The 25,413-nt window shown below is 41.3% G+C and overlaps 1 protein-coding gene across 1 annotated transcript in view; it reads right to left on the bottom strand.

Moving 5' to 3' along the window:
• Positions 1-25,413, bottom strand: part of LOC131480344 (contactin-associated protein-like 5) — a 478,118-nt gene that overhangs the window by 375,002 nt on the left and 77,703 nt on the right. The window contains exon 2 of the mRNA XM_058664336.1: positions 6,001-6,105. Coding sequence (XP_058520319.1) covers positions 6,001-6,105 — 105 coding nt within the window. The remainder of the gene's footprint in view (positions 1-6,000; positions 6,106-25,413) is intronic.

Below are 25,413 nucleotides of genomic sequence, written 5' to 3'. Positions count from 1 at the left end.
GCAGAGATCCTGGAGGCTCCAGGATGGCACATCTTAATTTAAATATGTAAACATCAAAGCTGGTAAAGCACAGATATTGACATCAAACGCTCTGTGTGAAAGCCAAGATCGTGAGTGATGCAAAAGTGTTCTTCAGTGTCCGTGCTTGTGTTAGTGAGGGACAGTGAGAAGCAACAAGGAGAGCACAGTACTTGAGGCCAGCCATGCCAGGGGCAGCAAAAACAGGGCAAAAGAAGGCAAGGAATATTCCAAGGGAAGATAATTGCTGTGGAGTTCCATGTCTTTTAAAAAAGATAAGATTATTTCCACAGGATGCCTGGCTATATCACTTCTGATGAGAGACTGTGTCATTCTTAGTGATATAATAGTTCTGCCAGAGAAATTTGAACCTAAGGGTGCTCACCTGGCTCTTGGAACAAGACACCATGCTAATCAAATGAGCCCTGATTCCTGTGTTGTTTCCAATTCCTATCTCCTCAAGGAAGTCCTGATGGCACAAAACTGAAGAAGCAGCTTCCTGAAACCTTCATGGGTCCTCGGCATTTGGTTTCCAGTGTATTCTGAGGGTGGGGAGGTGGAAAATGTGCATGGATTCTGACCAATGGGGAGGCAGGAGCTCCAAGCCCCTTTATTCATTGATGATCCCAGGAAACTGAAAATTTGATATTGATATTCCTGACAATTAATATCAAATTCTCCATGGCAAAAAAGTCATACTAGAAATACCATTTTAACTCCCAAAGTCAAGCATTTATATATATATATATATATATATATATATATATATATATATATATATATATATTCATTGAAGGAGAAGGATTAAAATTTCAAGGAGAATACATTAAATATAATTGTCTGTAACTTATACGTGGAATAAAGAGATTGGAAATGAAGGAAAATACTACTCCCCCCAAAGGGGCCAACAATGTCTTTTTCTATTAGCCTTTTACTCATATAAAGGAACTTGAATTCTTCCTCTCACTTTCCAGAAGGTCTAACCTACAGCTCAGTGGTTTCACTCTGTGATACCAGTTCCTAAACTTTCTGGTGACAGCAAGTGCTTCTCCAAAGCCCAGCCCAGTTAATGCCCAGATCAAAAGTTTTCTTGCCATAAAGCAAGACAGATCCTTCCTAGCCACAGTTATATAGACCCACTACGAAGTCCTAGGTTATTAGTGATCTTAACTGTGGCTTGATGTATTTTGTCATTTTTTCCCCAAATAAATCATTTCTCTTTTCCTTTGCATGCGAAAGGATGGAGGCTTAAAGTGTTTGGAAGTTAGAGAACAAAAGTTCCTTTTGGCAATTCCCTTCCGTAGAAGAGACAGGAGTGTGGTGACTGTTACCCTTAGGTTTAGCCTTCTCATCCCCTTCCCTGCAGGGTGGGTAGCCCGGATTTTGACTGGCACAGCAACAATTTGGGTCAACAGCTACTTCTCACTGCATGTGTCAATGCTGAGCAAGCTGAGTGTCATTCATGAGACTTGTTTTGCCTGCCTCAGAGCTAGAGGGAGCTCATCAGCCTTGGACTCAGGTGTGCAGACTCCACGAGCAGGACAATAATCACAAGTTAGGCAGGAGACATTGCAGCAGTCAGCACTGTCCATTTAATGAGACAAGCTGTCCTGCTTCCCCCAGAAACTGCTGAACAGTGACAAGGTCGTCATGGCTTTTGGCAGATACACAATTTGATGAAATTAAGACTAACTGCATCTAAGAAAGCTCTGTTGGAGGTGGTATTAAAATTTGCCAACCTGCATCTCTCCCTGAAATACAATATGAGTCTGCCAGCTACCATCCAGCTCTCTGGTCCACAGGGAAGATGATCTCTCATATACGCAAGTTTGTCCTCAGTCAGCTGAGATCTCAAATGCTGAAAGGCAAGCATTGTTGGGCTACTTACTGATGAAAATCTGAGTCTGAGAGCAGGAAAGCAATTTGTATTAGAGTCAGCATTTGAATTCTGGTTTATTAATTCTCAGTTGACTTTCTTTTTCCTTTATCCCTTTTCAGCCCATATTAGCGAATCAGTTTGATAATGCACTTCTAAGAATGACATTCAGATTCAGCTGACTTAGAGTCTCCATTTGCCCAGCACTTACATTGCCAACACGTAGCTGAGGTGGTTGATTTACCTGCTCTGTCCTATGTCAACTCATGGTTAGTGTTCTGAGTCTGAAAGCTCTACTGGGAAAATCCCCATAGAGCCTTTCTCTGAGATGTTCCCAGACCAAACTGGCAAGCTTCAGGGGATCCATTCCTACTCCATCCCATAGTTAGGAACTACACACCACACACACTTTATTGTGATTGCGACTAGTGCAATTACAGGTTCCTTTTATTTTCTCACAGGTAAGCAAGGTATTTTTGTATTTTTCATTTTTTAAGATTTATTTATTTTTTTTTTGGAAAGTCAGATATATGGAAAAGAGGAGAGAGAGAGAAAGATCTTTCGTTCCCTGGTTCATTCCCTAAGTGGCCACAACGGCTGGAGCTGTGCCGATCTGAAACCAAGAGTCAGGCACTTCCGTATTTCCCATGTGCATGCAGGGTCACAAGTCTTTGGGCCATCCTTGACTGATTTTCCAGGCCTCAAGCAGGGAGCTAGATGGGAAAAGGAGCTGCTGGGACATGAACTGGCGCCCAGCTATTAAGAAGAATGATGTTATTCTATTTAAAACCAGGTGGTCCCAACTAGAAGCCATCATGCTCAGTGAAATGAGTCAATCACAAAAGAACAAATACCATATATTCTCTCTCATACAAGGAGGCCAACATGGAGAGTGTAACTCCAACAGTCCAATCTATACTGTTTTTTTTTTCGGTGATTGTCTGTTTGCTCTTTTGGCTGTATCTCATATGTTTTGATGTTTTTATGTCAGTTTATTTGCTTCCAAATAATCTCTATTCTCTAGTAGAATTCATCCAGTGCTCATGAAGTATACGATGGCATCACATTTCCCAAAAGACTTCCGTGTTTCCTTTCAGTTAAGCATGTGTTGCTTACTCAGTGGCACATTATTTTAGCAGGGTGCTACAATTTGTTGTTGTTGTTGTTGTTGTTGTTGTTGTTATTGTGATCGATGTGGCTGTTATGAAATGATGTCAATCTGAAAAACAGTAATATTATCTCAACCCCAAACAGCCTGTATCTCATGCAATAAGACATTGGGAAGTAACCAATGACATGAGGCAGATTGCTTATGATCTACATCAAAGAATTGTAAAACCTAATGTACTAGTAAGGCCCCATGGTACTTGGAAATGGGGAGGGAGAGCATCTTACATCACCCTAGAAGGTGTGAGGAAGACGGGAAATACAACCTATCAGGATCCTAACAGGTAACTCATAGACAACAGACTCGAATTAGCATTAGACAATAGCAAAACTACAAAGGCAAATGGGGGAATCAGGAGTAATCCTAACAACCTCTTAACAGGAGGTCATGCGCATAGAGCAGGGAGGGGTCCCCAGAGTGGAGCAGGACAGGAGGAGGCTTTTATCTCAAACTTGAAGACTCCTAGATCCTCACTAAGGACTATCAGTATGAGCACCAAGGACTACATCCCTGCTGCCAAGGAGACCACAGGGAAATGGAGTGCCTTCAGAGACCAAGAACTCTGAGGTCACCCACCCCCAATTGGATCTACCACATGGGATGGAAGAAGCCCAAATCCTGCCTTGCAGGATCCAAGGTCATTGGAACAACAACCAGGACCCCTGAGCGGTCCACAGAAACAGAAGAACAGTAAACTTCCTTCAGGACTAGGGAGAGGAGCCTTCTCTGGTCGTTGTCTGCCTCCAATTTTGGGTCCCCACTCCCTCTCGTAACAACCATCAGGAGCACTCCAGAAACCCCTCAAAACAAACAAACAAACAAACAAACAAACAAACAAAACTAGAATAGATAGACAGAGAACAACAAGGAAAGCTTAGAAACAGACAGGAAACAGTCAGCAGGGATGCACTTATAACTGACTGGGTGGGACACAAAGATTAGTTACTCCTAACTGGGGTATGGAAGATTTCTCTGCACACCCCTCCTAAACATGCTCACCTAAACTGCTGACATATATCCTGTTAGAATTATAGAGTTAGACCACCTGAAAAACAGCCAGGTTCAGCGAAAATGTGCTTCAATGCTATAAACTGCTAAATACTAAAATTAAAATAGGCATGAGACAGCTGAATAGCAATCTAAGCCATTTTAAGGTGTATAGAACACGGTTGAATATAAACCAAAATTGAAATGTTTATGAAGAAGTCACAGGTTGTGGTTAAGAACCTGCATTTCCCTATTAACATATTGGTTAATCAATACCATGTCAATTAATACCACAATGTTGGGGCTTTTAATTGATTGGGATGATACTCTGCCGGCTCTACCTTCAGACCAGAGATGGTCTCACCAAGAAACCATTGAACTTACCAGGACAATAAGATGCTGGACTTTATGCTTGGTAAATACCTCCAATGAAAGAATGTCAACTGAATTTGAACTATGCAAATGCAACAAGGTGGAGCAATCTGCCGTGGGGGGAGGGTGTGGGGAGGGGCGGGGGGAATCCCAGTGCATATAAAGTGTATCACATAATGTAATGTAATTAATTAAAAAAATGAAATGCAAAAAAAAAAAAAAAGATCCTGAAATATGTAAGGCGAGGACTTAGCCACTAGGCTACCACACTGGGCCCATTTTGGTATATTTTTCAAGACATGGTAATTTTACAATGAGATTCAGTGCTTGAGAGAAATTTTAATAGAGAATGTGATACTTGTTACAATATCTTCATATCACTATGTCAGTAATTAGTTTGCTACTTGCATGAAATGTAAAAATGAAAGAAACATTTATTCAAGTTATTTGTTGGGACCTGGCATGGTAGTCTAGAGGCTAAGTCCTACCTTGCACACACATATGGGAGCCTGTTCATTTCCTGCCTGCTCCATTTCCCATGTAGATCCTTTCTTGTGGCCTAGGAATTCAGGAGAGGATGGCCCAAAGCCATGTGACCCTGAGCCTGCATGGGAGACCCAGAAGAGGCCCTAGCTCCTGGTTTCAGAACAACTCAGATCTGACCAATGCGGCCACTTGGGGACTGAAACAGCAGATGGAAGGTCTTTCTGTCTCTCCTCTCTGTAAATCTGCCTTTCCAGTAAAATAAATAAATCTTAATCTTTTTTTTTTAATTGAAAGGCAGAATTATAGAGATGAAAAGGCAGAAAGAGAGCTCTTCCCCTTACTGGTTCAGTGTCCAGGTGGTTGTAATGACCATGGTGAGTCAGGACAAAGCAAACAGGCAGGAGCTTAATCAAGGTGTCGCTGTGGATACAGAGTCCAAGCACTTGGGTCATCCTCCATTGCTTTCTCACGTATGTATGCAGGGAACTGGATCAGGAGGGAAATAGTCGTAACGTGAACTGGCACCCACATTGGATCCTGGCATTATAGAGGGCCACTTCATTTACTGGGCTTTGGTTCTCACCACACAAAATACTTCAAAAAAAGTAACTTTCCAAAGCTCTCTACAACTGATACAAAAAGGATTTTTAGGGTCAGACATTGGCTCGATGGTTAAACATCAATTAGGTTACTTGTGTCCCACAATAGAGTTCCTGGGCTTTCTGTGTGCCTTCAACTTCTGTTAATGTACATCATAGGAGGTGGCAGGTGACGGATTAATCAAATGTGTTCCTCTCACCCAAGAATAAGACTTTGACCCAGCTCAGAACAGGCTATTACAGGTATGTAAGGGTGCAAATTAGCTGACACACATGAACCGACTGATGGGAGCATTACTTAGTTCTCTGGCTTTCTCAGTGGGTGTGTGTGCATCCTTATCTCTGCATGACCTGTAAATCAATAAAGATGCCAATGCGTATTTTTAAATAGGAATTTTGTGCTTTGGAAGAACTAGAGTCAGCATTTTCTTTCTTCCATACACCAATATGTCCTTCTCAGCCTTTGACTTTTGCACTTGAGTGGCCTTACTTACCAACTCGCCTGTTGAGCTGTGCTGTGCTGGGAGCACCAGTGAGATCTGAGGAACTGGAAAAAGCCTCTGGAGAGAGCTGAGATGCTAAAGGGCCATCACAGTTGTCTAAAATGACAAAAAAGAGAAAAAGATACCCAATTCTGTTACCAAGACCTATTCCTTGAAGAAAGCAGTCACCTATTAATCTCATTTACTTACCACCTGCTATGAACATACAAGAGCAAATATCATTGCACTTGCTCCCAAAATTGGCTATGAAGACAGGTGCAATTTTCTTTCACAGAGAAGATGAGACTCAGAAATGCCAAAAAGGATATGCAAGTCACAACATGGTAAACAGCTTACCGCTCACTCCTTTTTTTTCTTTTAATGTTTATTTTATTTTTATTGAAAAGGCAAAGTTTAAGAGAAAGAGAGATGGAGAGAAAGATCCTCCATTTACTGGTGTGTCCCAAAGGGGCTGCAATGACCTGAGCTGAGATGATCCAAAGCCAGGAGCTTCTTCTGGGTCTCCCTTGCAGGTGAAAGGTCCCAAGGCTGTGCGCCATCCTCTCCTGCTTTCCCTGGCCAAAAGAAAAGACCTAGATGTGATGTGGAGCAGCCAGAACACAAACTGGCACCCATGTGGAATCCCAGTACATGCAAAAGGAGGATTTAGCCAAGAGTTGGTTACATCAGGCCAAAATTAAAGTAAATTTAAAAGCAAGTAAACAAGCAAGCAAGAAAGGCCCAATGTGGTAGCCTAGTGGCTAAAGACCTCACCTTGCATGAACCGGGATCTCATATGGGTGCCACTACGTGTCCCAGCAGCCCCTTTTCCCTTCCAGCTCCCTGCTTTGTGCCCTGAGAAAGCAGTTGAAAACAGCCCAAAGCTTTTGGACCCTGCACCCGCATGGGATACTGGAGAGAGTCTCCAGGTTTCTGAGTTCTAATCGGCTCAGCTCCAGCTGTTGTGGCCATGTGAAGAATGAATTAAAGCACAGAAGATCTTGCTCTCTCTCTCTCTCGCTCTCTCTCTCCTCCTTTCTGTATATCTGGTTTCCCAATACAAATAACATAAAACCTTAAAAAAAGAAAAGAAAAAAAAAAGAAGCCAAGGAAGGAGAGAGATACAAAAATATTAACCATCCACTGCGTCACTCTCAAATGGTTTCGACAGATTATCCTGACTCCAGCCAAAGCCAGGAGCCCAGGTTTCTCGTGGTCTTGTCAGGGTCTCGTACTTTGCCATTTTCTGCTGCCAAGAGTTGGATTGGAGACATAGTAACCAGGACTAAAATCAGTCCTCCAATATGAGGCAGCATCATTTTTGGTGACAGTTTAACTCACTGGGCCACAAGGCTGGACTCTAAGAAATCTGTGAGAGGCACAGAAAATAGACCAGGACAATTAGTCATCTAATGATTCTGTCTATTGTACAATTAGCAATTTTCCCAAATATACATGTTGTATTGCTCCAGTATAGCTATTTTAAGTCCAATCAACCATGTAAGTATTGGAATTTAATTTTTTTTCATTTATTATGGTTCTGGATAAAATATCAGTCATTGAAGTGTTCCTGGAGTAGTCCAAATATAAGGGACCATGGCCTTCAATTCCTTCATGCAAACAACAACAACAAAAACTATATACATATGCTTACATATATAGTTACCTATTTTTATTTGAAAGACAACTTTACAAAAAGAGAAGGACACACACACACACACACACACACTCACACACACACACAATCTGCTATCCACTGGTTCACTTTCCTGAATGGCCGCAATAGCAGTACCCTGGTGGGAGGAAGGTTCATCTGATTGTCTCACATGGATGCAGGGGCCCAAGCACTTGTGCCATCCCTTGCTGCCTTCCCAGGTACATTAACAAGGAGAATATGAAGTGGAGCAGTTAGGACTTGAACATGTATGGAATGCCAGAACTGCAGATAGACTTGTACACAGGATGTTGATGTTGTAAACAAATATTAACAAGGCTCTAATTTGTGCTTGTCCTTGAATAGCCACTGGAGACTCTGATCTCAAGGAACTCTAGCCGGTCAAAGAAATGTACACGAGTGAACAATTCAACTGGGATAAAATGTGTTGGGATTTTTACATTTTTTTCATCAAGGAGACCACTCAAACCAGTAACACTGAATCCGGTCCTCTGGACCTCAAGGTGAGTCGTTTTTGGTTTCCCACAAGCTCCCTGCACTGCTTTCCTGCACAAGGCCCTGGCCCTGGTGAGAACCAACCTTCTGCAGCACGTGGCCTCGATGCCTGCCATGCATATTCACACATCTGGAAGGTGCCTGCCTTGTATGTCAATCTGTGTGGTTCAAATTTGGATCTTTTGTAGGAGGATATTCAGAATCTTTGCTATTGTGGGAGACAGAACCAGTTGAATCTCCCCTGAAGGTGCCAGGAGCATTTGATATGGAGATGGAAACCTCCTGGTTGGCAGGTCTGTATATTAGGGAGTGTTTCAGAGTTTCTTATCTGTAGAAGCTGTGCATTTAACAGTGTTTTTGAAGGACATATCTGATTATTTGCTCCTGTTTCTAAAACAGATGAGGATGTGAAAATTTCAAATCAAAAAGAGGAATGCTGACCATATGTCCCAGAAGATAGGTCTTTCTCTCTCACCTCTACGTGAAATGAGTAACCTATCTAAACTGAGAGTAAACCAGCTGTCTTATCACATTGTCCTAGTCATTGGCAATTAAGACCTCGTTAAATTGGTCACTTTAGTGCCTGGCACAATGGCTTAATTGCCTAAATCTGCAGCTTACAAGTGCCAGGATCACATATGGCTATCAGTTTGTGTCGCAACTGCCTACTGATAGCCTGGGAAAGCAGTAAATGATGGTGCATGGCCTTGGAACCCTGCACCAACATAGGGAACCCAGCAGAAATGCCTGGCTTCAGGTTGGCCCAGCTACAGCTATTATGCCCATTTGGGAGTGAACCAGTAGATAAAAGATCTCTCTCTCTCTCTCTTTTTCTCCATAAATGTAACCTGCCCTTCTAATTTTTTCAAGCAGTATTTCCTTACAATTTCAAAATTAAAAAAAATTAAATAGTAATAAATTGATACTCTAAATTCAAAACAGCATCATGTTTTAGATGTATTTCTGTTATTTAGAGGAAAAATGAACTAGATTTATTCTACTGTTTTATACTTGGGGCAGCTTGGGAGAATGGAATTTTTCCAAGGCGATTGAGCTAGAAGTTCTTTGGGTAAGATTTGTTCCTTCTCTTCCTGCAGTGACCCCAGGTGATTAATTCAGGCCTGCTACACTATATTTCCATTATCTTCAAAAAAAATTCTTTTCTGTATTCAGCCATTTAATCCTCTAAAGGAAGGAATGATGAAAACAAAACAAAACAACACACAAAAAAAAAACAATAAAAAAAGAAGGCATTAAAAGATGGGGAAACTTTCCATGATCCTGGGTTGATAGGATCAACATCATCAAAATATACATACTACCAGAAGTAATGTAGGTTCAACAGGATGTCAGTCAAAATCCCAACCACATTCTTGCCAGAAATAGAAAGAAATAATACAAAGCTAAAAATCTTCTATGTAGCAAAGGAAGTGATCAACAAAACAAAGAAGCAACCAACAGAATGGGAGAAAATGGACACTACACACTACACAACCAATAGGGGACTAATATACAGGATTTACAAAGAGCTTGGAAAATTCAATGATGTAAAAACAACAAAAAAAATTGAAAAAAATGAGAGAAGAAAAGGAATATAGATTTTTCAAAAGAACAAACTCAAATGGCTAATAGACATATGAAACAATGCTTAGTCTCTCTAGCCATCAGGGAGATACATATGAAAACAATTTTCAGTTACATCTAACTACAGTGAGATTGACCTACATTGACAACTCTAGGGGCCCGGCAGTGGCCTAGTGGCTAAAGTCCTCACCTTGAATGTGCCAGGATCCCATATGGGCACCGGTTTTAATCCCTGCAGCCCCATTTCCCATCCAGCTCTCTGCTTGTGGCCTAAGAAAGCAGTCGAGGATGGCCCAAAGCTTTGGGACCCTGCACCCGCGTGGGAGACCTGGAAGAGGTTCCTGGTTCCTGGCTTCGGATCAGCGCAGCACCAGCCATTAGAGTGAATCATCAGGTGGAATATATTCCTCTCTGTCTCTGCTCCTCTCTGTATATCTTTGTAATAAAATTAAATAAAAATCTTAAAAAAAAAAAGACAACTCTACTAACAACTGCTGGCATGGATGGAGGGAGAAAAGTATCCTCCTTCCTCTTGGTGGCTGTGTAGGCTAGCAGAACTGCTACGGATGGCAGCATAGATGATGTGTGCAGAACTGAAAAATGACGGGCCACATAGCCAAGCTTTCCCATTGCGGGGAATTTATCCAAAGTAAGTAAAACCTGCGTGTGATCTGTAATCCTGTAATTACAGCAGCACAATCTACAATAGCAACGGTATGAAAACAACCCAGAAGCCCATCAAAGGAAGAGTGGATCATGAAAATGTGGTACATCTACTCCATAGAGTACTACTCAGTCATGAAGGACTATACTATTGTAACAAGATGGGAAAAATCTGATGTGGGGTGGGAGCTTGGGCGGGGGGGAATCCTAGCCTATATAACATTGTACCGCAGTTCAAAATTCAAAATAAGAATATATTTTTAAAAAAGCAATAAAATACTAATTCCACACACAAAAAAACGAGGAATAAAATTCTACCATTTGAAAACAAAGAGTTTCAACTAAAGACTATTAGGCTCAGTGAAATAAATCAATCTCTAAAGGATAAAGACTGTATGTTCTCTGATATAAGTTAACCTTCATGCAAAATACAAGATCAGAAGCTCTTTTAATTACTGTTTTAGCTACATAATTTTCTTTTTAATCCTTCAAAGAGCTTTTTTTTTCTCTTATAATCTTCACTTACTCACAGGTCACACAATAACATTGTTTGTGTCAAGGTTTTTGATTTTCATTTCTTCAGTGACACGTTGATCACTCAGGAGCATGCTATTTAACTCCCTGTTGTAATTTTTTTTTATTTTTCCTTCCTGTTCTTGATTTTGTTTCATGGTTTTCATTTCGGTTGGTCAATGTTAACTGTATGGTAGAGACTATCATATCCAATTGTGAGGATGCAATGCGTAGGCATCTCTACTTCCAAACGAAAGATGGGCTTCCAGTGAAACTATTAAATATATATTTACGATAGGATGCTGGAATCTGCCATTGTCGATGCCTAAGATGTCAGGATATACTTTAATAGCAGAATGATGGAATTATGACAGTTTACGAAAGACTAAAGTATTGTAACAACGTGTGGAGTGGTTTGGGAGTGTAAAAGAAATCCCAGGGCTTATGGAACTGTATCATAAAATAAGGTCTCATTCTCATTGTTCTCTGTCATTGTCCCCTTTTAAATCAATAAATACATTTTGTTATTAAGGAAGTCTAAATTTAAAAAGGCATTTATTTGAAAAAAAAAGTAAAATATTTCCTACTTAAAAAGTTTTCCTACGTTTTATTCTGCTTCTCTGTACTCCTGTCTCCTTCGTTCTTATATATCAGCATTCCATACAATACAACCACATCCACACGCAAGCACACACTCATTACAAATACAGTGATAATCAGCCTCAGAATTTATTAGAAACTCCACCTGAGCTAAATGAATAAGAGTGGGATAATATAGAATAAGATGAAATAATGGGAAATTTTGAATGAGAAAATTTTAAAAATTCAAGATAAAAACGGGAACTTCAGCTTTTAAAAAATGCCTCATTTTCCAAATGATTATGCATTGAGTATCACAATTAGGGAAAGGAGACAGTTGAAGTATTGTGAAGAGGCTGTTCCTGTGAATTCAGCTGTCAGCAGGGTTGACAACTTCAGGTCTTGAGGTCTGTCTCTTCAGTAGATTTCTATTGTGTCCTGAATACAGGGGATACACTTCCAATAGCTTATCACATTCCTGCATGCAGCGATTCTAAATTATCCTGAAAATTCTGGTTACTCAGGAAACCATGATCTTTAGGGCCCTGTGGTGTGACCTAGTGGCTAAAGACTTTGCCTTGAACATGCCGGGATCCATATGGGTGCCGGTTCTAATCCCGGCAGCTCCACTTCCCGTCCAGCTCCCTGCTTGTGGCCTGGGAAAGCAGGCCTGGGAAGTTCCTGGCTCCTGGCTTTGGATCAGTGCTTACTTGGGGAGTGAATCATCTGAGGGAAGATCTTCCTCTCTGTCTCTTCTCCTCTCTGCATATCTGACTTTGTAATAAAAATAAATAAATCTTACAACAAAGGAAACCATGATCTTTAAATACAGCTCAATCAATCCATACGCATTTATAAAACCTTCCTCAAAGTCTTATTATAGTGTTCCTAAAGGCTATATCCACCTATGAGTTTCATTTTCACTCACTGGAAGTTGGGAAAATCCTTAATGATTAAGACAGAGTCTACTGGAGTCTATAGCACGGTGCTGGCTGAGAGTAAAACACAGTGATCTGCACTAATCCCCAAGTGTGCGGTATATGTGTGCTGATCATTTGCACAAATGCTGATCTTCATTGGGCTTTGTAGATTAGAAGATAATGAGAGTCCCTCAGCTGAATGATGGATGTGCATGTGCAGTGCAAAATGCAATAAGTTTAGAAAGCAACTAGACATCGCCATCTAGCCCAGATTGAATTCAGATTCTGACTCTGCAATGTAATAATTACATGCCTTTCTTAATTTCAGCTTTACCTGTTTATAGTGGGGATTGTGTTTCTGGACAGGATTTTCATAGACACTAGGAGAGAAATGAAATAAAATCTAATCAAGAGTTTTTCACATATGCAAATACAAATCCATGGCCTTTATTTTCTGTCATTTTCTGTGTTATAAATTCATGTTCATCCTCTGCAGTTGTAGTTGTTTTTTTTTTTAAAGATTCAATTTTATTACAAAGTCAGATATACAGAGAGGAGGAAAGACAGAGGAAGATACTCCTTTCAATTCACTCCCCAAATGAACGCAACGGGCCAGTGCTGTGCCGAACCGGAACCAGGAGCCAGGAACTTCCTCCAGGTCTCCCACAGGGGTGCAGAATCCCAAAGCCTTGGGCCATCCTCGACTGCTTTCCCAGACCACGAGATGGGAACTGGATGGGAAGTGGAGCTGCTGGGATTAGAATCGACGCCCATATGGGATCCTGGGGCATTCAAGGTGAGGACTTTAGCCACTAGGCCACCGCCGCCGGGCCCAGTTGTAGTTGTTTTTCAAAATTCATGCTTTTTGTGCTTTCTGCTACATCTCTCAGAATTTACACAGGCAGAACATTTTAACATGTTACTGTTTACAAAATCACACCACCATTCTGTACCAAGAGCTCTTCTTGGGACACACAGCTTTGCTCTAAGGCCATACACAACACACTCCTTACATGTTATCATATTTTTCCTTATCTTCAGCAAACACTCTTCAAGCACAGTGTTCAATGCATTGCAACATTTGACACATATCTGATGAATATTACAAGGAACTGATAGAATGGATCTTACCTCAAATCAAAAAAATAAGAGGGACAGTGTGATGGCAAGCTCTAGAAAATATTGGGATTTCTGTTCTTCCATGGTTTGCCCTTAGCATGTAGACCTTAATCAAAAACACAATTCTTCTGAAGTTTTAGATATAAGTTCAAACTTTGGCAAACACTACTATGGCCTAGGTCTTCATATGAAATTGGATTTTGAAAAGTTTGCCTTGATTTCACAACAGAGAATAGAGCATGCCTTTGAGGGAGAGGGTTTGAAGATGTTTATGAAAATGGAAAGAATTCTGTTCATGGATGTCAAACATTACTTGCACAACAACAAACTTGACTTTTATTTCCATTTTTCCATCAACCTTTAAAGTTACTCTGTGTGTGTGTGTGTGTGTGTGTGTGAGAGAGAGAGAGAGAGAGAGAGACAGAGAGAGACAGAGAGAGAGGGAGGGAGAGAGTTGAGGAGGATAGGGTAGTATAGGATAGTGAGTGTTAAAGACTAGTGACAACAAGATCCATTTGGGGCAAATAGAGATAACTGAGCTCTAAAAAAATGCAATTAGAATGAAAAAAAAGTAAGGACTTTTTTTTTCTGTACTGTACCAGACACAGCATAACATGGTGAATTAAAAGGAAGATAAGAACATAGGATTGTTTTAAGATTTCTAGCTTCATCAACTGCTATGTTGTCCTAGAAAACGAGAAATCTCAGAAATATTTTCTAAAACAAACAAATATTAAAAAGCAAACGTAACTGACAAATTACCGCACATTTCAATGACTTCCAAATTATCATTACAGCTCTTTGTTTACAGGAGTGTAGCAAGTAATGTCACAGGAGCAAATGTAATGTAATATAGTGCCACAAGATGCCAAAAGGTGATGAAAATTTTTTGGCACACATATTGGTGAGGAATGAGTTTCATACTCAGAAAAAATAAAATCACTCAGCCCAGGTCTGCGGCTTCCCATGCCTACAGAATAGAATCCTGGCTTACTTCTATATGTGCCTCTATGTTCATTCTGCATTCTATTTTATCTCCTGACTCTCCCCATTTTCACTCAGTGCTGAAACTTGCCAATGTTGTGCTATACACTAGGGCTTCTCCATATTTGACTCTTTTGCAGAGCCCACATCAACTCCCTTTTGTCCATCCAGGAACTCATAATTCCTGCATAGATGCAAATGTTCTCAGAAGGTTGTGTCAGCCTCCCCAGTCAGAAGCACCCATCCTCTTTTGGAATCATGTGTGTCTGGATCAACAGAAAGATCAAATCTGAAACACATTGGTTTGGAAGAGAGTGCCACGTGGAATGTAGAGTTCTTCAAGAGTAAGGACCCTATCTAATTCATTCTCTCACAATTGCCATTCACAGTCACATGAAAAAAGCACTTGCTCAATAATTGCCTGTGTAGTAAAACTCTGGATAAGTGAAACAGAGTCTGGAACAGGAACTAAAACTCTGGGTGGATACTAGACAGACTGGTAAAATGGAAAATAGCTGGGAAACAGCAATGAGAATACCGATACATGCATGATTCCTTACACATGCATGATTTCCCAAATCATTTGTATCCCCTTTCTTGCAACGATCAGCTCAGAGCAGTAGAGCAGTCATGATGATGACTATGACAGATGAAGGGCACAGGTATCAAGGTCAGGTAGCATTAACTAGGAAGACAAAAACATCACATTCCTACAGGACTTGCACAAGCCACCTACATCTCATTTACCTGTTGAAGAAATCAAGGCCCTGAGAGACCCAAGGATGCCCCTGGAAATAGGAGGTCGGAGGTTGATGTGTAGGACCTTGAACTTTTTTGAGGATGCAAACCATGTTAGGTATGATTCTGTGAAGTGAAGCAGAAGCTAGAAGAATGGATTCTACCACCTGGCTTTCTGTGCTGATGGGCTTGGTATATTTAGGCAAGCACATCTGTTTGTGGCACAGTGGTCCATTCTACAAAATGAAGATGATGTTGGCCGTGTGACACAGGGTGGTGGTCATGACAAGTGAGGAACGTCATAAACTATCAGTACAGAGAATACAACTTGGCTGAAAGAAATGGCATAATTTAAGGCAAATATAAAAATGCATTATTCCATTGGCATTGTTACAGAATTTTAGATGTATAAATTTAGATTATAAAATTTTGAAGTGAAGGTTTTTGATACTTAGCCACATTTGATCCCCTCACTGAACCTCAACTGATCTTTTGGTATAAATTTCTGCCTTTGAGAAACTAAGGTAATTGGTAGGGACAAGTTGGCAAATGAATTGGTATGAGTGGTCTACATTCACCATCTGGTTCCTTCTGCTCCAGAGTGGATGGTTCTTCTTTATGTATATGGTCTGTTCTGAAAAGACCTTTGTTCACCAAAGGACAATGAACTAAACAGAGCTCAAGGTAGAAATCTATTCCTAGCTCATTTGTTTTGGACATTCTTTCACATGCTATTTTTTGTTCAAAATATATTCCAGCTAAAGTAGTAAAGACAGAACTGTATGTTATGTGATGGTAAAAAAAAAATGAGCTATTTGCTGATCCTCATTATTATATTTCAGTTTTGGAAATTACTTTTTATATTGGTGCGATAAAATCCACATGTGTAATTTGCAGGACTGACCCATCCTGTGCCATTTGTTGAAGTTCCATATGCTGGAGGAAGCTGGCCCCTGGACAGGAAAAGGAAGAGAGGAGGCTCCAACAGTCAGCCCTTCGTTCCACTTGCTTCATGGTCCAGAGAGCACAACCGTCGTATATCAAATAGTGTTCCACAGCACTCTGGGAAATGACCTCAAATAGAATGAAGTTTGAGGCATTTAAGATATCTAAATAATTATTTATTGGGGACATGCTAAAAAGTAAAGTTTATTTCATGCAAAATGCTCCAGCATATTCTACTTTTCCTTGTAAAATTCTCTTCTTGCTTGGCTATGAAGCTATAATGGTATCAATGCTATATGGATGTGTCCCCATGTTTGGTGCTGTAACTGAAAAATAACAGTAACATTTAAGTTGCATTTTGAGTTTGAGAATTTGTCGTGGTCAGTTGAACCCAGTTTCTGTTTCTTCACCCAGCCCTTCAAATTACATGTAAATAAATTAAAACTGCAGGAAATTGCATTGCAATGTATTCATTGAATATTTTCCATTTTGGAGAAAAAAATTAGCAATGGAAAAATTGAAGAAAAGACACACTGAAAAACTAGTTTAAACCTGAGAAAATTACATTTCATTGCTAAAGACGGGAAGAAGTGAACTTCAAAACTGTGCACAAAGACTGATGGTGATGAGTGGTAAGTGACCAGGAATCGAGCCATTTAACCTTAATGGCAGTGTAAAACAAGAGAAACCATAATTTTCAGTATCAATAACCTCAACATGAAACACATTCACTGCCATATTTGCTTCCTTTTTCCTCTCCGAAGCATTCCATTTTGCAAATTGGCTGGTCCTTAGAAGAAGCCAGTATGAACACTGAGGAGCCGTCTTTCTTTCCTGAACAAGATTAAGTTTAGCTCTGATGGCAGCATGGCTTGAGAATCACCTACCAAACATTTCTTGCTGGCAACTTCCATGCATAGCATTGGTCTAAGAATTAGCAAAAAGTTCTCAAGCGTATTTTGATGAACTGGATCATGATCAAACTCCTGAGAGAATATATAATATGCTAGGAAGAGATTTAAATTTCTTGAGATGAACTTTTAATTTGGCAGTAAATTTAGCATGCTGTAGAAGTTTGAAGGCTTACCGTTTTGTGTTAGGCATTATATTTGTTTTACAGACTTGGAGTAAGGCTGGAGCTATAGGGGAACTGACAAATTTTTTAAAAATCATCCAATTATTTGCTCATTTTGATATCTATTGATATCTGAACTTCATATTTTCAATGCTGTTGTTTTTGTGGGGGACAGTTTTTGTTTTCTTTGGAGCTTGCAAAATGGAAGGTTGATGAGGGAATCCCTGTCATGGTTACGTGCTTGGATATTCCATCCAACATCCTCTTGATTCATGTGTCTGATGTCCTGCAATGTTTTCTGGGTCATGAATCCTTAGGCTTATCTGAGGAAAATGAATGACCTTGACCCAATGCAAATGCTGATCCAAAGTTAAACTCCAGCTTTTCCTGGTGCTATGGGCATGAGTCATTCTTGGACTGAGAAGGTGAGGGACATTGGTGACCTGGTTCCTCTAGGTTACAATCTTGTTAATTCATAGAAATGCTCATCTGTGTAACATCTAGTGCTCTAAAAGTTGCTAATACATGTGATAGCGTAAGGAGAAAGCGGGCATACCCCAGTCCAAGGGTAGAGGATAAAGGGGAGAAGATGAGGCAAAGGGGACATTTCTACTATTGGCATTATAGGGGTAAAACTTGTTTCTGACATAAAGTCCTACCTTATAGACCATTTTACTCCCCCTCGGGTGCCTTTACTGCCATTATAGTGACTGAACACACCACTCACTGGGGCAGCCTGACAGATGACTTACGCAAATTAACTTATGCAGTCAATCTTTCTTGCTCCAGAAAGAGAGAGAGAGAGAGAGAGAGAGAGAGAGAGAAGGAAAATGAATATTATGGGTTTCAAAATTTTTGTACTGAAAGAAGCTAATGTTTGAATTTCATTTCTTCCATGATCTTCTCAAGACATATTTATACTGGAATAAATCCTGCAGATAAGTGTAGAAAGAGAAGAATTGACTATTGTGTTCTAAAATACTCTTATGAAAGTATATGACATTCAACATTATTCTGCTAATTTATATGGAAAAATGCATTTTAATTAAAACCAAATGAAAACATTAAACTGCAGGATTTTTTAAAAATAATGATATTACATTTGTAATTTTAAGCTTGTAAATTACAGAGTACTAAGTTGTCCAGAAAATGACAGATTAATTCTCTTACATAAAAATCAGGATCGTCTGTACATGAAAAATGCATAAAATGCCAGTAAAAATTCCAGCTACAGATTGAAAGATAATGTTAGCAACTAAATAACTGACAAAACATTATAAATCAAAATATTTAAATACTTTTCATAAATCAAGTATAAAAAGACAGATGGCACAGTAGAAAAACATTCAAAATATCTGCAGAGAGACATGAAAATGGCTCACAACACTAAGAAAATCTCAATAGTACTTATGAAAATACAAATTAAAACGAAGATAAAATACTGTTTCAAAGTACCTAATTTGATACAAAGCAAGAGATTAGCCCATGGAATCTCCCAAGGAAATTAAATAGCAGCCTTGGAAATGCGACCTTAGATATTGTTTTGATATTCCCAGCAATGACTGGGAAATCATGGTTGAGCAGTCTCATGATGAGGGATATGCAGCAGGTGAACAGTGTGCCCACTCACACTAGGACATGTGCAAAAATATTCACATTGGCCTTGCTGTTCTTACAGAAAACTGCAAGTCACATCAATACCCATTAGCTGTGGCATGGATTAACAAGCTGCTGCATGTCACGATCGTGGGAATTCACTCAGCACTGCTGTCAGCCAAAGCTAACAACAGCCGGGGCTGAGCAGAGGCAAGGGAGAAAACACAGCAGATTGACCTAAAAATCACACACAGTTGAGTATAGAACAGAAGATGGTTTTTTTTCCTTTTTTTTTTATTAATTATTTTGCATTATGTTACAGTTTCATAGGCTCTGGGAATCCCCCCCACACCCCTCCCCCCTGGTGGCTTCCTCCACCTTGATGCAGTATTACAGTTCAAATTCAGTCAAGATGAACTGAAGATGGTTTTTAAAAAGCCCTTAAAGATATAATCAAAGATATTTCCGGAGTTTATCACGATATGAAATCTCCCCAAGGGAAAAGGGACAGAAGATCAGAATTGGAGCGGGGTGGGCACAAGTAAATGTCCTAACGATGTCTTAAATTTCCAGATTCCTTAAATTGAGGCTATAGGCATATTAGATTCATAGTGATTATTACTCACCTATGTAATTTACCTGCAGTTTGATGTGTCTGAAACATAACAAAAATTTCTTTTAGAAAAAAAAAAAGTAGAATATGTAATGCGTGGATTGAAGTGTGAGAATGAATTAGAACTGACATAGAAACAGGTAACACTGCCCACGCCTACCACTGCAGCTGGAGGCTTGTGGAAAGTGAGTACAACAGGTGGAGAAAACAAACGAGACAGGATCTCCATGCAAAGCCAGTTTGGCCCTAAGGACTCTCTTGGGAGAATCCATGGACTGTTAAAGATTTGAGACTGAGGAATTCTGTATATTTCATCACAGCGTATCTCTTAGGTGTTGTACTATTTTGGTATTTAACTCATTTGCTGCTGCGGTAATGTTAGCTCTTTTAAAAGCAGCCACTTTGTAGTTTGTAATTTGGTGTTTATGATGGAACTCAGAGTTCAAGGTAACAGAGACGAGCATTCCATTAAGATGGGTATGCCCTTGTGACTTCAAATCCCTATGCAAGATGCCTATTGATGTCAAAGGTGTCTGGCCCCACCATCTCTCCATCAACTTGCAGCTCCTCTGTGAAGATTAACTCTTTAAATTTAGGACATGACAAGAGGTTAAAGACAGAGCCAGGAGGCTGACTCACCAAGAGTCAAATTTTCACTAAGGCTTAAATCAAGAGGAGGTGAGATCATTAGGGAGGATGTGTCTCCACATAACAGGGCCAGTGTCCTTGTAGGAGTTGGGACATCTGAACTAACACACTCATCATTGTGTGGTGACGTAGAGAGAGGTCAAGGTGAAGACAGAGGAGGAATAGAGTGGTATTTTCATGGGCCAGGTCTGTCTGGGGTCACCAGAGACTGAAAAGTGATAAGGAGAGAACATCCCCAGGAAGCTTCAGATGGAGTGTGGGTCTGCTCACACCCTTATTTGATACATTTTGTTCTGGATCTGTAAACTAGTACTTGTGTGTGTGTGTGTGTGTGTGTGTGTGTGTGTGTGTGTGTGTGGTTTTAAATCTCTCAGCTTTGGTTAACTTGGTATGGTAAATTAAGAAAGCAATCCATCTGACATAACCCAAAGTAATAAATGTTAGGATGTACAGTAAAAATAGATCTGGATGAAGTGGAGAAGGCGTGTTGAGGGAACGAGGAGATCATGCTTAATAGGGTGGTCGTGAGACAGATTCTTAGATCATGACATCTGAGCAAGAGTTGACAAGGGTAGCATAAAGGCATCTCAGAGAAGGATATGGAAGTACAATAGCAACTGGACAAAAAGTCTAGCATACGGTAGCTGATGGAGCAAGTGGTAAGGAGGCAGAGGGCAGTAAAGAAGGCCACAAAGTCACAGACAAGGTCATGGGGTCTTCTTGGTCACTCTGGGGTCCTGAATTTTCAGTACAGGAACTTATGGAGTTTGGGAAGAGTGACATTATCTGCTTCATATTTTCACAAACTGCACAACTGTTCTGTTGAAGATGTGTTGTTGTTGGTAAGGGAACTAGCTGGAGGCATCAATGTGCTAATTTGGGCAAGGGAAGACTGTGTGGCAGGTGAGCTGCTGGTGAGAGGAGATGGATGCTGGATGTAATCAGAAGGTGACGGTCATGTAATGCCTAACCAGCCTGCAAGAGGACAGCCAGGCAGGGCTCCAAGGCTTTAGGGTTGGCAACCAGCGGAACGGTATAGACGCTACAGGAAGTGCAGAAGCATAACAGTATAAAGTGTGGTGAAGCTCAGGTTTGACATACTGAGTCTCAAATACTGGGCATCAACACCTTGGGTGCCTATGGGACGATGACCACAGAGGAGAATAGAATAGGGAAATTCTTTCTGGGGTGTAGGCAGGAGGAAGGGAGATCCAGCCTGAACCAGTAACCATAGCAGTTGTGGGCACAGTACATTCCATTGCTTAACAGGGATTAAGTCTAGTGCGTATAACTGGAGTGACAGAGAGGAGAAAAGGTGTTCTCTACGGACAAGCAGCAAGGTGTAACAGCAGAGGCAAGAGTGGGTATGCAGCAAAGTGTATATGCCACATGTGTTTTTGGCATTATGGGAAAAAGGATACATGGGCTGGTCATGCAAACCGCTTTCCAGGTATTTCCTTGTTTGCACATGAGCACAGATTTTCTCTGAAGACACTGGGGAGAGAGAAACCCATTCCACAGAGCTATCAATACAAGGCAACGTCAAAGTGACCTTTTTAGTTTTTACTTGTTGGGTATTATTCTTAGTCGCAAATTAAGACTGAATATAGGTTGATTAAAATTGTGAGTCTGAAATTACTGTTGAAGAGATTGAAGAGAGGAAGAGGTATTGAAGGGGAAAGAGAAGCAAGGAAAATCTATTTAAACTGTACTTATGGCAAGTGTAAAATGCATTCTCCTTACACTAAAAAAAATAAAAGGGTAAAAAAGGAAAAAAAAGGAAAAAAGGATATGATGGTAGTACTGATACTAAGAGTAGAGTAGAATTTGTGGGTTTTGGAAAATTTTTCTGGTCTTTGCAATCACGTATTATGAAAAAAAAGTGTGGATCATGCTGGGCTAGGCTATCATGCCTACCTGTTTGCATGACTCAGGAATGGGAACAGTGGCACTAGGTTGCAGCATTGCAGCACCAGCCTGTGAGAGTTGAGACAGGCTGAAGGGTGGGCCAGGCCAGGCTGTAGCATGTGATGGCAAAGGCCAAGACAGGGGATGGGCTGTGCTCATCTGGGTCAGAGAAATTCCTGGCACATGTAAGAGCTTTGACTTTGAACAGAACAGGTCAGCGAACTAAGGGGACACCCTCGCTTGGTTGGAGTTCACACTGGTGAGCATGAGGGTATACAACAGCCTGGGCTAGGTCTCAGATACATCTGAACCGAGTCAGAGCTGTGTGTGGAATGAACCAGGTGTGGCTAGACAGTAACACCCAGTAGGAAGTGCTGGAATGGCTATAGGCTGGTTGGGCAATACCATTGTTCCGCCAGGACAGGAGGTGAACTATGTGAGATGGGCCAAGTAACCACTGGTGTGTGCAAGATCTGCCGCTGGGAGGAGACCTGATAGAGGAGCTTGAGAAGCTGCTTTGTCAGGATGCAGTCCCTGCCTGGAGAGTGCATGAACCACGGCCAGGAGCAGCCCAGCCCAGGCCAGATTACAGTACCTGCCAGCATACATGTGGTTGAGTTTAGGGTTGGGATCAGGCTGGGCCAGTTCATAATATCACTGGCAGATGTGAGAAACAGCACAGGTTACAGCATGGGCCCAGTCAGGCCACAGCACCAACCAGTTCACATTAGGGTCAGGTCTGGGGGCATGCTCTGTGGGGTTTGGCAGCATCACCTGCCAGTGTAAGCTAGAACGGGGAGCATACCAGGCCAGGCCTTGCTTGCTATAATACCCACCACCATAAGCCAAGCTTTGATGGGCCGTGCCAGACTGGGCCTCAGCACCCACCAGCAGTCGAGAGACTAGGGTAGGGTTTTGAGCACAATAGGGGAGCAGAGGGGACTGCTCCACTGAGCCACTGCTCCTGCTGGTAAGCATGGGAGCTGGGAGTGGGGCAGATTAGGCTACAACACCTGTTGGCCTGCATGTGAACTGAGTTAGGGGGAAAGCCAGGTTTGGCTAACCCACTGTACCCACTGGTGCATGCATGAGTCAGGGTTATGTGCAGGCTGGTTGGGCGTTCCTTCAGCATCAGCTGGCAAGAGCTGGGACTAGAGGCAAGTCCTGTTGATCTAGAGTGCAGAACCACCTGGAGAGTGCAAGATCCGGGGCATGAAGTGGGTCCTGTAGGGAAACTGTGGGCATGTTTCTATGGGTAGCAGATCCCTCTGGTAAGTGTGAGAACCAGGACTAGCGGTGGGCCTAGCTAGACAGGTTATGGCACCTGCTGGCATGAGTGTGTGCTGGAGGGTGAGGTCTGATTGAGTTCAGCTTCAACACTCAATAAAGTATAAGAAAGCTGAACAGGATGCTGGTAGGCTAGACCAGTCTGCTCCACATGCTGGGAGCTGGCCTAGTAGAGGTGATTGAGGATTGTTGGCAGATACTGGGAGTTATTTGGGAATTACTGGGGGTCGCTCTGACTGAGTTTCAGCTCCCAAGGGTGTGTGTGAGGGCCAAATGTGTGGTGGTCAGGGTTGGGTTAGGCTGTAGCACTCACTGGTTTGTATAACTGACAGGGCTGGAGCTAGGTTTCACCTAACAATTGCAACTACTAGTATGTATGTAGGCTGATGTGGGTGACAGAAAGATTTGGACCCAATACTGGCATGAGCACATCAGAGTCAGGTCTGGTATCACCTCAGACAAAATTTCTCTGAGGTTCACCCCCAACCCCAAACTCAACCACTGGACTCAGAATTCCACCCATGCAGTGAGTGACAGGACCTGTGATCTGACAGTTCAGTGCGTGTGTCAGAACTGGGCCTCCTCAGTGGCTTAACTGGAGCAGTGGACCCGTACCCAGTAGCACATGGACGATACGTCAGATCATTGAAACCTGCAGAGGACATCTAATAATTTGGTCTGCTACCCCAGTGAAGCCTGACAGCAAATTTCTGGGTAAATGGAGACTCTAAGTTAGACTGTGTTTTCTAATGGACCTTGGAAGGATTTCCTTGTCCTTGGATCTGAAAGATCAACAGCATTTCAAGAATGATTGAAACCACTTGAACAGAGCCCTTGGAGAACTCTTCACACCAGGAACCTTGTGATGGCATCACATGGCCATTCCCCGTCTCTGGGTGCTGAGGCAGCTGGGAAGCTGGGTGTGGCTTCTCCCTTTATCTCCTGCCTTCCCCCAGATACAGGATGAAGAAAAAGAAAATGTGGAAACAATGATCTCATCCACTTTCCCCTGATCCTCAACCCTTCCTACCCTAATGAGCTATGTAACATCATCAAAGGGAAAATTTAAAAAGTTAAGAATGAAAAGGAGAACATGAAGTATACATTGTTTAAGATGAAATTGATCTTGTATAAATATTACCCTTTACATGGAGCATGTATGTTGAAGTCTCCAAGCTAACCCACTGTGCCACAAGAGCAACCCCAAGAGCAAATATTTAAAATGATGTCAAAGTTACTAATTCATGTTGGTGATTTCTTACTGGGACTATATTTTCTATTATTTTTGTAATTTTAAAACCTTTAAGATGAGCATATCTCACTTTTGTAATCTGATAAATATATAAAGATTTCAGTAGTTATTTAACATTAATTTCTTAAATCAACAATTGTACTCATTTTTTTTTAAAGATTTATTCATTTTATTACAGCCAGATATACACAGAGGAGAGACAGAGAGGAAGATCTTCCGTCCGATGTTTCACTCCCCAAGTGAGCCGCAACGGGCCGATGTGCACCGATCCGATGCCAGGAACCTGGAACCTCTTCCGGGTCTCCGATGCGGGTGCAGTGTCCCAATGCATTGGGCCGTCCTCGACTGCTTTCCCAGGCCACAAGCAGGGAGCTGGATGGGAAGTGGAGCTGCCGGGATTAGAACCGGCGCCCATATGGGATCCCGGGGCTTTCAAGGTGAGGACTTTAGCCGCTAGGCCACGCCGCCGGGCCCAATTGTACTCATTTTAATGTACATCTGTTTACTATCATTCTCCAGAGACCAGACCCTTTCATCATTTTTAGAAGGAAAAACGCAAATTTGCAAGTCATAATTTACTTTTTTTAAATGTAAAATCTTAGAAAGCTTAAAAGAATTGAAAGCCACATAGAATCTAATTATGAGGGAGAAAAGAGCAGAGGACTGTTACATCACTGGTCCCTCAATCATGATGCACTCTCAAGCCACTCATAGGTATGTGCTCCGGCAGGACTGTTTCCCTTTTGAATTTTACACATATTTAAGTGTTTATTCCTAAAAGGGATCAGATGTGTTACATTTCATAAATACAGTTTCAAACTTATATCAACA

This window comes from Ochotona princeps, chromosome 5 (genome assembly GCF_030435755.1).
Source record: "Ochotona princeps isolate mOchPri1 chromosome 5, mOchPri1.hap1, whole genome shotgun sequence".
Classification (NCBI taxonomy): domain Eukaryota; kingdom Metazoa; phylum Chordata; class Mammalia; order Lagomorpha; family Ochotonidae; genus Ochotona; species Ochotona princeps.
The sequence above is the reverse complement of the archived record's forward strand: the minus strand, read 5'-3'. Positions and strand labels throughout refer to the sequence as shown.